The 12,397-nt window shown below is 43.9% G+C and overlaps 2 protein-coding genes across 2 annotated transcripts in view; both read right to left on the bottom strand.

The window, feature by feature from the left end:
* On the bottom strand, window positions 1–1,957 carry LOC108045277. The gene is made up of 2 exons (XM_017124552.2): window positions 1,779–1,957; window positions 1–1,710 (listed from the first exon to the last, which is right to left on the bottom strand). The coding sequence occupies exons 1-2, from the start codon at window positions 1,851–1,853 to the stop codon at window positions 1,195–1,197; spliced, it is 591 nt and encodes a 196-aa protein (XP_016980041.1). The 5' UTR covers window positions 1,854–1,957; the 3' UTR covers window positions 1–1,194.
* A 2,878-nt stretch (window positions 1,958–4,835) lies between these two features.
* The window catches only part of LOC108045248, a 54,708-nt gene continuing 47,146 nt past the window's right edge, over window positions 4,836–12,397 (bottom strand). The window contains exons 6-11 of the mRNA XM_017124512.1: window positions 11,080–11,761; window positions 8,824–9,623; window positions 5,906–8,168; window positions 5,652–5,835; window positions 5,236–5,355; window positions 4,836–5,171 (exon numbers count right to left, since the gene is read on the bottom strand). Coding sequence (XP_016980001.1) covers window positions 4,985–5,171; window positions 5,236–5,355; window positions 5,652–5,835; window positions 5,906–8,168; window positions 8,824–9,623; window positions 11,080–11,761 — 4,236 coding nt within the window. The 3' untranslated portion in view covers window positions 4,836–4,984. The remainder of the gene's footprint in view (window positions 5,172–5,235; window positions 5,356–5,651; window positions 5,836–5,905; window positions 8,169–8,823; window positions 9,624–11,079; window positions 11,762–12,397) is intronic.

The following is a 12,397-nucleotide window of genomic DNA, read 5'->3' as shown; positions in this document are numbered from 1 at the left end:
ATATTATTGTTATATTTATGTATTTATAATTAAATATTATCTCCTTTTTTTTTGGTAGTTGTAATCCTTTTTAGAATAAATAGTGTACTTAAAATAAAGTCTTATATTTGATCGAGCATTCGATTGCGTGGTTTAATTCAACATTTTGCATGGATACCATGTAGTGGAATATTTTCAAAGTTTAGTCTTATTTGCGTTTTGTTGACAGATAAGCACGAATATAGTATTATATTTGCATATAATATATTGTACATTTTGCCTTCATTAAACAGTTTACAGTTTCATCGTCATCATCATCAATATTGTGGCAAGTTATAATTTGTTATATAATGAGCTGATAAACATTTTCTCGACATAACGTTGAGCTACCGATTCGATTTACTTTTTATATGTCTATATTAACATTGGAATTGTTCTCTACAACTGGGGTTATTAATTCTTGGTTCTCTCTAGATTATTAATTAGTGTAAGTTCAGCAGAGGCTAAAACCAACATTTGCAATAACAATTAAACTAAAAATGTTCTAAAAACTGTGGATCCTATTTGGCAGTTTAAAATAAAGTATGTGTCCAAAGGTTCCATTACAAATTAGTGATTTTACATAACTAACATAAATATTTAATTGCATTTTGTTTTCATTTCAAAAATAATAATTTTAAATTTAGCAACTGCTAATTTTTTTTATGAGTAACTTAAATATTTGTCTTTCCTTTAGCTTAATATCGAAGTGCATAAGTCTTTTTCTATTAGTAAGGTATAAAAATACCTTTCAACTTATTACAAACGTTTGTTATTCCAGAAGTAACTTAAAAATTCGACAATCGTTTAGCCTAACAAAAGATTCTATACGGTTACTTGTGAAAAGATATAAAAAAAAAACTTAAGTTCTATGATTTTTTCTTTTAAGAAGCTATTTCTATAACTTTAAAGTTAGCATGGGCCTGTTTTAACATACAAAACTTAAATGTAAGTCTGGCCTTTAACTTAACAAAATCCATGTTTCTATCGTTCGCGAATAGACATTAATATACTTATTGATACAAATGCATGAGTATACAGGTTAGTTTCGGTAAGAAACAAAGATCATCAGACTGTTTTGAGCATTTCGAGAGACAAATCGTGGGTCTCCGGAGCTGGAGACATCAAAATGGAGCTATATAAGGCACTGTGGTGGTTCTGAATCCTGTCCTGCGGTCAGGCGAATCCTTGGGTAGCCAGGATCCTGCTCGAAAGTTTGGCAAAGTTCGTGTGACACTCGTTGCCGTGGAAATAGAGACCGATGAGTAGCTTAAACTGGGCGGGAGACATGGGATACGGTTCCTGCGACATGACCACAATGGTATCGATGGATTTCCCCGCCTTCTGGACGTGCAAGTTGGCCAGAATTTCGCGATAATTGACAAACGAAGCCGAACATTTAGCGATTTGTCGCACCATTTTGTCCGTGGAGCACTGCTGCATCACAGGACGCAATAGAGCATCCAGGACGAGGGATTGCAGATCGAAGACAATCAAATCGGGGTCAAAGGACTCCGCATTGTCCTGCAGCTCCAGCAGCCGATGCGGCGTACTCTCAACGTCCACCAGCTGCAAAAAGGTTAGATACTTGTTGCAATTCTTCGAATCCAATGAATACCGCTTCGCCATTCCCTGCTGACGACTAGTTATCAGCAAAACGCCCTTTTCCTTTGCGGCAAAGCGTTCGCATAGCTATTAAAACACAAAAACACAGAAAAACCGTCTTCATATTGCAACAGCAGGAGGCATTTTTGACTCACCTTTGCCAAATTAAGGGCATAGTCCTCGGTGCCCGTTAAATATATGTAGTTATTTATACAATTGCTTAGATTCATTCCTTGCTAATTCTTAAAAGTAAAGGAATTTAAATTATTTGTTTTTTACGAAAACTAAACGCCAGTGTTACCAACTCTCACTTTGGAAAAGAAGCTACTAGATAGATCCGATAAAAAATGGCTAGATATATATTCCAATTATTCACACTGTTTGTCGGAGTTCTCAAAAATTAATATTTGCGGCTTAGAAAATTGGTTTACAATCTCCATGTTTTTATATTTCATTTAAATAGGTATGTTGACCGAAAATCGGAATATTTCGTGATTAGATGACTCGCCTGTAATGAAAAATTCGAGAGGTCATTAATGAAAATCATATTACATTTTTGGATTTGTAAAAATAACAATATTATTTGAAAAGAACAATGGATGATCAGGTATATTGTGGTATATATAGCGCTATAAACAATTTGCCGAAAATATTAACATTTCGAGCAACTATCGATAGCTTAGTATGGTTATTGTCTTGGATATATAGTGTGTTTTTCCACCTATGTAAGTCGGTTATAACAGTGGTTCTTTTCTTGGTTAACAGTTCTAACAGTTTTTAAACTTCACTCAAAATTGATAGGTTTTTCCAAAAAACTGTCAAAAAGGTTTTAATAAAATCAATCTGGCAAACTCCACATTACCATTTTCGGGGTTGGGTACCTTATTTTTTGGCAAGGATCCTTCTGGAACTATAACTTAGTTTTGGTTTACTCAATATTCAGATAATATGAGATAAAAATTAATTCATAAATAGCCTTTAAAGCGTGCAGATTCAATTAAAAAATAAAACACGAATATTTTTGGAAATTTTCATATTTATTTTTATTAAATACATTTCGTTTGTTTCGTTTGTTGTTACGGTTTCTGTTTGTTAATTTCTTGTTACGTATTCGCTCTGTACTAATTGAATTAATCAGATATTAGGGTGCCGTAGATAGAGAGCGCCTCTAGTTGGAGTACAAGGTTCGGTTAGAGTAAGCCGGTTCGGTTCGGTTCTTCATAATTATAATCATCATCATCCTTATCTTCATCCACAGACCTAAATACATTATTATACACAACAAAACGGAAGCGATCGACACTCAGCCTGATTGCACTACGATTTTCTCGACTGCAAATGTAAACGGTGCCCGAGTGCTGCGATTATCTTGGAATTTTGGTTGATTTATTGGTAGTTGTTTGGTTTGGTTGTTCGTTTGTTTGTTTGTTTGTTTGGTTGGTTCTTTACTGCTACGGAAGCCTCAAAATACATTGCTATGTATGTCATTTATGTATGTGGATTTGCGGTTTCTATGTGAAGTTGAAATCTTAGCTTAGAAATTGTATTGCAAATAAAATCATATCGACTTTTATACATCATATCTGTTGTGTCGTGTTTATATTTCCGTATATTTACAAAAGCCGTTTACAAACTGGCGCAGCTTTCGCCAAATGGATAACTGATTACCGATTCGCTTAACTATGGACAATTCAGGGGGTGTACTTAGAGCTAAATTAGTCAAATCATAGATACATAACCGAGATAAACGTATTCGTATATTGCACTGCATCGGATTGCTTGAGTATTAGAAATTAGGCAACAATCAACATATCGAAAATAAGATAACGTGCTGATATTCGCACGGAGATTCACATACATCTGACTAGAATAATACTTTGGCACACACATATAAACATAACTCTGGGTGAGATACTGGAAATCAGTTGTATTGCTCGGCGGTACGAAGGTGGAACAGAAAACTGCCAGAAACAATAATTAGTTAATTAGCATCCTGCCTGACACTTGCTTCTCTCGGAACTGGAACCAAAAAACCATTGACTGCTCTTTAATATCGTGTATATATATAGATGTATATATAGAAATATAAATAGTAAGTATATATCATTTGTTAGCATTCATAATATATATATATATATATAGTTTGCCCTTCGTTCGCACGCTGCCGCCCCTTAATTAGAAACTAACACTTAAACCGACATTTCATATGCGTTGCTATATCCTTGCCTCGTCCAACCATCCTTACCGATCGATACCCCCTATCCTATTCCATCCCATTCGATTCGATACTTTAACCAAAAGCGCTTTGAGCGTTCTATTTCGCGTACCTCTGACCTACAGCTAAGACAAAAAAAATGACATCGCTCCTTGATAAAGTTAGTTCTCATATATATATATATATATATATATAGATATACATATTTTAGATTTTTTTTGTTCGTTTTCTTCGTTTTGGTAACATAAAATTAATCAACAAATTTTTAGAGTTGCTTGCTAAAACTTTTCTTAGTGTAAACGTGCCCTAAGCGATTGCCCACTGGCCACCGCCAGCCAATGCCGTTCTTTTTCTTTTGCAGTGTAACCAAAAGGATATGAAAGTTATAATGGAGGAATAAATATCTGAATAATCGGCCGATGCTGGGCGGTGAAAGTGGGCGAGTGTGTGTGTGTGTGTGTGTGTGCTACGGAAAGTTGCTTAAGTTTCGACCATACAATCGCTATATGTGGGTGGTGTGCAGTGTGTTCTCTACCGTAAATCTCTAGCCAAACGGAATATGGCGCCCAACGCTATAGTTGCTCCTACTCTGCTGCTCGGTTCGGTGTAAACACATCTAAAAAACGCTGCTCCTGCATCTGTACCACTTAATTTTAGTACCTCTCTAGATCTAGATATAGGTCTAGGTCTAGGTATTTATCCGTATTCGCGGGTCGTGTACTACGTTTTAGCAACTGTCGTCAAGTGCTCTTGTTATCCATATACATACTCGTACATATGCTTGTATATATCGTCTTGCTTGTATATATGCCTTCTATATAAATATCGTTTGTTGTTTTGTAATTTGCTGGTATTGTCTGAATGTGCTACATACTTTTAAACGCTAAACTAGTTCGTGTGTCTGAGTGAGTGGGTGTATTTTCTTGCTCGTTTGCTAGTAGACCGACATACAAAACTCGAGGCCGACAAAAAAAAAAAACATGAAAAAATTGCCATCTTCCTTTTACAACTATCGCATAATATAACTAGTGCATACATGTTCACATAGGTTCCTAAGTCCACTACACGCTATTAATATGTAATTCTGTTTGGTTCGCCCGCTGGATCCTTCTTTTCCTTTGGCTGTTCCTCATGGCGAAGGTTCCTCTAGAGCAGCTGGGCGATGACCGGCTCGATCAGACACATGTGCTCGGCACCGCGCACTGGCAGCCGGTTGAGGCAGAAGTGCCGGATCATCTCCGGCACCGTCTCGAAGGGACGGCTGAACTGGCCCAGGATATACTGGCCGGTCTCGTTGCGCTGGATCCGCATGTGCATAAAGCCCTTGGCGCCCCTAAAATAAAGGATCATTCGTTATTAAAGAAAGGGATCAGGCACTTGTTCACCACCGCACTTACTTCAGGGAGAGCGAGTAGTCCTGCTTGGTGGACTCGCAATTGCGCACCAGAAAGGAACCCTCGGACAACGGACGAAGAGTGGTCTCCGCCTCAACTCGCGTTATAGCGCCATGGTACCAACTGAAAGGTAGAATAGAACGAGCATTGGATTAATATAATGTCAACCATAATGGTTTTTACTCTTAAGCCCCTAATATCCCCAAGTGAAAGTACTAAACAACAAAGTCAGCTCATAAAATTTAAAAAAACCTAATCTCGTAAAAACAAATTTTTCGGAAACTATTAATAAAATTCTTGATATATCCAACAGTTGAGCTAAATGTCTTACTTAATTGTACTAGAGTTCAAAGTGAAGATCTTAAAAAACTTATATTCAGTTGCTCAAGCTAGAAAGACCCTAAATTTAAACAACTTACCCCTGGCGCTCCAGTGGAATGGTGACATCGATCAAGTCCACTGCGGTGACGTAGCCCTGGCTGAGGTTCATGTTCAGCTCCTTGTTGCTGTTGAGACCCCGCAGATCCAGACTGCCAAACTGTTTGGTGGCCTGCCGCGACTCGTTCAAGTTGAGGGTGAGGTTCTGGCGGAAAAGTGCTGTATCTGGGGTTGGAAAAACAAGTTAGTGGTTATATTAATTTATATATACAGGAATAAGCCTAGGCCAACTCACCCAGCTTGCTGGCCAACTTCTGATCGTCACGCATCGAGTGACTGGAGGAGGCCTGCGAGATGCCGCTGGACTCGGTGCTGTGCATCAGCAGGTTGTTGATCTCCGCCTGGTTGGCACGGAGGCGGCGTCGCAGCTTGGGCATGTCGAAGGGCAGCTCGCCGAGGTCCACGGATGTGGCACTGCCCGAGGTGCAGGCCGCCTCCTGTTGCAGCGTCTTGCGGCGTCGCAGTTTGGGCATATCGAAGGGTAGATCCCGCAGATCCTGCGGCATTCCCGCCGATCCCCCACCAGCAGCTCCTGACCCGGACCCGGACCCAGATCCCGATGCCGACACCCCTGCCGAACTGCCGCCACCCGTTGCTGAGGTTCCACCCGTCCCGGAAGCTCCTCCCTCGGCTCCGATCAACTGCAGCTTGGGCAGCGTTAAACGCTGCAGGGCCAATGTCTGCGGCTTGCCCTCCTCGCGGGAATGCAGGGATATGCCACTGTCCGAGCCCAGGAGTTCATCGGCCAACTGGAGCAGTGCCTTGTTGGGGGCACCAGCACTCCGCGCACTGCGCGGCTGCTTCAAGGAGACGGTGTTCACCTGGAGTGTGGCGCTCGGCGCTGGGGCGCCACTCGAATCCTCCTCCTGCGCCGCCATCGGCGCCAGCTGGGACGGCTGCTGCGACTGCTCCGAGGCACTGGCCGAGGCCGGCTCCTGCGAGGACTTGTCGGAGATGGGACTGAGGATGTGCAGCTTGGAGTGCAACAGCAGGGGCGCCGGTCGCAGGGGATAGGCCACGCTGGAGCCACCGCTGCCGCCGCTGCCCGACTCCGAGCTGTGCGAGCTCAGCGAACTGGAGTGGCGCGACTCGGAGCTGGAGGTGCTGCGATTGCCCTCGCTGGTGCTGGACCGCAGCGACTCCATGCTGCCGCCACTGCTCGAGGTGGCGATGCTCTCCGTGCTGCTGTAGTTGTGCCCCCCAGCCGTTTGTCCCGCACCCTGGCGATGACTCCGCCGACTGCCCGGGCCGTGATGGTGATGATGGTGGTGATGGTGCGTCGTCGACTGACCGCCCGCCTGGTGCTGTTGCTGCTGCTGATAGTGATGGTGGCCCTGGGCACTGCGTCGCAGTTCGAGTACCCTTCCCGATTCCAGGACAAAGGAGCGTGGCCTCCGGGCAGCCGCAGTGGCCGATCCTGTCGCCGAGGCGGAGACGGAGGCGGATGCGGAGACCGAAGCGGAGGCCGAACCCGAGGCCGCATTCGAATTCGAGTTGGTCGAGGGCGGATTCACGTAGGCGCTGTCGGTGAGACTGTTGTCGTTGCTGCTGCCGCCGCACTGGTGCCGCATGGACGGGATGGGCAGGCGGAGATCCCGGAGACGGGGATGCGCTGGATTGGCGGCGGGCAGATTGGGGGCACTCCGGATGCTGTTCATGTTCAGGTAGCGCTCGTGCTTGCCGGGAAACTTCATCGGCAGCGGCGCCGTCGAGGGGGGTGATGGGGTATAGCCGCGCACCGGCAGCTGCTGAGTGCTGGACGCACTTACTCCACTGCCTGTCGCAGCACCTGGCTGTTGGCCCTGATTCTGATTCTGCTGGTCCACCTGGCTGAGCTGGAGCTTGCCCAGTTCGGCCTGCACCTGATGCACCTGGACGTGGGCCTCGCCCGTTTGCTCCTGCAGCGCTTGATTCTTCGAGTTCTTGGCCCTCTTGCACTCTGCCCGCGTCTTGGAGGAGCCGGTGACCTTGGCGAGATCACCGCCATTGCCATTGCCATTGCTCAACTGGAGCAGCACCGAGCAGTTGGTGATGCGATCCACCTCGTCCAGATCGTCATCCGACTTGGCTATCTTGCAGTCGAAGGCCGTCTCGTAGATCTGCCGTCGCCGGCTGCCCATGATGTCCTCGGAGTCGTCCTCTTCGTCCTCTTCGTCGTCGTCCTCGTCGCCGTCCACTTCGTCCTCGTCGTCGCCGTAGAGATCGAGCGATGGATTGCTCAGCGCCGCCGGTTGACCAGTCGCTGACTGGACTGACTGGGATGACTGTGCTGACTGGACTGACTGGGCTGGCGGGGCGCACTCGGCGCACTCGTGGACGCCATGCGGATGCACGTAGAAGATGCTGCGCGGCCGGAAGTACTCCTCCTCCAGATCATCGCCGGGCTCGCTGCCCCGTCCGCCGGCCAAGGAGGAGGAGGCAGGAGCGGATGTGATGCAGGCTCCGCACACGGCTGCTGGTCCCAGCAGGCGGTGCGGTGGCATCGGCTGGACCTGCACCTGCACACAGAACACAAATTACAATCAATTTCGAACTGAAATCCACATTTAATGTAGTAAGCAATCATTTCCAATCATTTTAATTTAATTAGCAACTTTAATTACTTTAAATGTTCCTACATTGTTAAACCGAAAGAGAGTAATATTTGTAGTTGCACCAAAAGATATTTAAGAAAAATCAACGGGCTACTAAATTTATTACACATAATGGCTATCCAAAACCTAAACATTGTATGATGACATAGTGAATATACTGCTTAAATTAAGAAGAAAGTTTAACCAAGTCACAGATCTAAGCTAAAAAGCTAAGGATTTGATATATTTAAACATTTTATTAAAAATATATTTTATTTTCTTATTAACAAGCTAATTTTAATACTTTTATGAAGGCAATTAAACAACAATTGAGCATTACTTAAAAATTTTCCTTTTGTTTAGCTACTGTGGTTACTATACACTTTTAGTAATTTAAATTGTATTATGTATTATATTTTCTAGTTATTTTAAGTTAGCAGGTGCAGAAAAAATAAACCCATCTGGGTCGCAACACCCTGGCTCTAAGTTTATTTAGACTAAATAAAATGGCGCCCATCGTGGGGCCTCTACTCCCACTGCTGACTTACAGTTTGAACTGTATTATTTCTGCGTGACTCACCTGGATCTCCGCTGGAGCCGGTGGCGGTGGGCAGCACTTGAGCAGTTCGCCCTCGCCGGCGTCGCAGTGTTGTAGCTGCAACTGGAGCTCGCTGCCAGTGGGATTCTGACTCTGACTCTGACTTTGGTTCTGATTCTGGTTCCTGGGCTGGACGTTGCAGGTCTTGCGGACCAAGGCCAAAGCTCGGGCGTGCCACTCGCGTCGCTTCAAGCACTCACTGCAATCGGACTCCTCGGAGGTGCTGGTGCTGGGCGTCTCGCAGCGAATGATGTGCACACCCTCCTCCGTGAAACTGTACCGCTTGGGCGTCGACTGCGAGTCCTGTCCCGTCCGGGGATCCTCCTCTTCGTGGCTCTCTGCTTCCGGCTGCTCCTCCGCCGGCGGCACATCCAAGCTGGAGCTCTTGCGATAGCCACCTAATTGACTCGGCGTTTGTTGTGGCGGTTCACTGGCCGTCGACTGGCGGCATTTAAGCTTAAAGTCCTCCCTGTCCTTGTCGCGATCCTTGTCCTTGTCCTTATCCTTGTCCTTGTCGCGACTTTTGAGCAGATCGGAGTAGTAGTAGGGCGAGGGCTGGCGCTTGTTGTGCTCCGCCGGAGCGACGGTCAGTTTGCGGGGACTGCGCTGAAGTTGCGGTGGCAGCGGTCGCACCAGGTCATCGGATATGGAGTCCGGGGAGTTAAGACCCGCCGCTGTCAAAGGAGCGGTTGGGGCAGGAGCCTGCGGCACGGGAAGCGGCTGCTGCTCAACCTCCTCGTCTATGTCCGCCTCGTCGTCGGAGGATTTGGGCGCCGAAGAGTCTGGAAATGGTCACAGAACAGGTAAGATTACTGCATTTTTAACTTAAAAACAAAAGGGAACTTATCAAACAAACAAAACAGCCAATAAATGTTACTAAACATTTGTCAAAATCTAATATTTAAGGTGTAATAATAACATATTGAACTAATATTTCAAATCGAGAAAGCTAATTGCAAGTTAATTAAACAAAGAACTCAACGGATTAATGTTTTTTGAGTGTCACATAACATTGTAAGCCCAATTATCTTACTCTATATAAAATCTAGTTTTAATTTAATTAAGAGGCGCATGTTCTTTGATTTGAAGTCTTATGAAAAAAAGAACAACGTCTGGTTAATTTTGGGTGGAGTGTATAATTGCTCCGGGCACAGACGGCGCTGACAGTTTCTAATTAAGTCGCAGCGACGACACTGCGGCGCCGTGGGCCACACAATCGGAACGCAAATGGAGTTGACGCAGTCTATTTGGCGCTTGGCTGCCCGTTGCTCCTTTATCTCCGCCCCCACAGGATCGCAAGGAACCGCCTCCCTGTCTTCCTGCAGTTTTCCCCCTTTTTTTTGCACTCCTTAATCAGAGCCTGCCATTTTCCATTTTACGCTTGGATAATCGAAGTCGGCGCAGCGGGAAAAGTTGTCCCGCCTTCGGCATTTCCTAATTGCTGGCCAATTGCAACAGGATAGTAGAAATCTCTGGACCATGAATGCCTAATGAACTTCAGCTTAATTTCATTAAATTATTGATTTAAAGTGGCTTTCTTCTACTTTTACTATGTAACTTTGTGAAAACTAGAGTGCTGGTTAGTTGTAATATTTCTAGACTTTCTACTTCTTTCTCAATTTAGCACAGTATAAAAGCTGTACTTTTTATTTTAATATATAATCTGCTTTTCAATAATTCTCTGAATTTAATTATTCGTATTTATTTTGGAAATTAAGTTGCAGAGGTGCGTTTACCGATTTAATTGGATTCATTTGCAATTTATTTGCGTACTGTTGATGATTGCTGATTGAAGTTGTTATTTTTAACATTTGCTAACAAGAGCATTGTATGTTGCTTTTGCTGTTTACAAATTGCTGGCATATCTAAATTTAAAATAATATTAAAGTTGTATGAAAGGTAAAAAATACCATTAAAAATAGATAACCTTTTCTAAACCCCACTACAATCTCAGTATATTCTGCTTGTCATCTAAAAATAATTTATTTATAAATAGCTATAAATGACTTTAGTTTTATTCATAAATCAATTGATAATATTTAATACAAACATTATTAATAGATATTCATGAAATTTACTGTGACAACCAAATTAATATTATAGATTCACTTTAATTGTGACACTGCTAATTTCTTTTTTGTTGCCTATGTGTTGCTACTGTTTTAGTTTGGCCTTGTGCAATATAAATGCTAATTGCAATTATGATTTTTATCAGCAATGTGCATTAAGCTGACGTACCTGAATTATATTGGCTATTCCGTTTATCTTTTCTTAGGTTTCCGTTATTGTTGTTGTAGGTGGAATGTCGCTGCTGCAATTGTTGCTGCTGCTGCTGTTGCTGTTGGGAACTTCTGGGCGTTGGCAATGTATGTTGCTGCTGCAACTGCAACTGTTGCTGTTGCTGATGGCGCTTGTGGCCAGGAGCCGAGCGTTTCTTGGCCTTTTTGTGGTAAACCTTCTTGTGATTGCGCGTATCCTTCGGATCTGAATATCCTTCGATCAGCTTCACCGAAGCCTGCTTGATGTTGCTATTTGGCAGCGGCGGATGTTGCAATGTTGCACGCTGCTGTTGATGTTGATGCTGCTGCTGTTGCTGTTGTGCCCCCACTGGCAATGTGTTGTTGTTGTTGTTGTGCGTATTCTGTTGGCTGTGTGTGTTGCTGCCGTTGTTGTTGTTGTTGCTGCTCAAATGCTGATGTTGCTGGTGGGTGGCCAAAATCGCAGCTGTTGCTGCTGCTGCTGCCGTTGCCGCCTGACTGGGCAATGTTGCCACGGGGGCGGGCAGCGGGGGCGGTAGTTGAGGTGCTGCTGTTGCGTTTGCGGCCGCCGCTGCTGCTGCTGCTGATGTTGTTGCTGCTGCTGCTGCTGTTGCTGCTGTTGCTGGTAGCTGCAACGCTTGTTGGGCTTCGCCAAATGGCAGCTGCTTTTACACACAACAAACGGAAAGAAAAGAAAGGGAAGGGGCATTAGCATTTGTTAGAGGCTAATTTGATTTGCAATTCAATTTCCAATTTGTTTGGCATTTAATTGAAAAGAATAAAGGCGGCCAGCGTTGAGGAATGTGCGTGGCCAACTCGTTTGCTGCGGTTGTTGGGTTTCCCTGGTCAGTAAAACCACCAGCCGCTGCCAAACCGCCAATCGAATCATGCCTCCCCAAAAAGTATGCAACATTTTGTAAGCCGCTTTTTCATTCAGATTCGGTGGCGTATACGTAACATCTGTGACTTTTTCAAATTGAAAAGCTTTGTGAACTTCAAATCTAGGACTAACAACGTATTTTGTTTTATTTTTTTTTATTTTTTAGGGATTTTTTTTGTAATCTACATAAATCTTTCAGCAGAATTCAAGCAAGCGAATACATTTCTGTCAATAAAGTCGTATGTACTCATTATTAAAATTCTGTTCTATATTAAAATCTTTTTAAATAATACATTAAGCATTCTTATTTTTTGAAAACCTTTATAAAATGAAAACGATGACCATAATGTTTCCAGCTAAAGCAAAGAAACAAAGCAGCCGTATTCCCCTCGATTTGACTCGATGCATCTGCCATTTG

The sequence above is a fragment of the Drosophila rhopaloa genome, unplaced genomic scaffold (assembly GCF_018152115.1).
Source record: "Drosophila rhopaloa isolate 14029-0021.01 unplaced genomic scaffold, ASM1815211v1 contig_3, whole genome shotgun sequence".
In the NCBI taxonomy this organism is placed as follows: Eukaryota; Metazoa; Arthropoda; class Insecta; order Diptera; family Drosophilidae; genus Drosophila; species Drosophila rhopaloa.
Note: the sequence above shows the minus strand (reverse complement) of the source record. Positions and strands in the feature narration are given on the sequence as shown.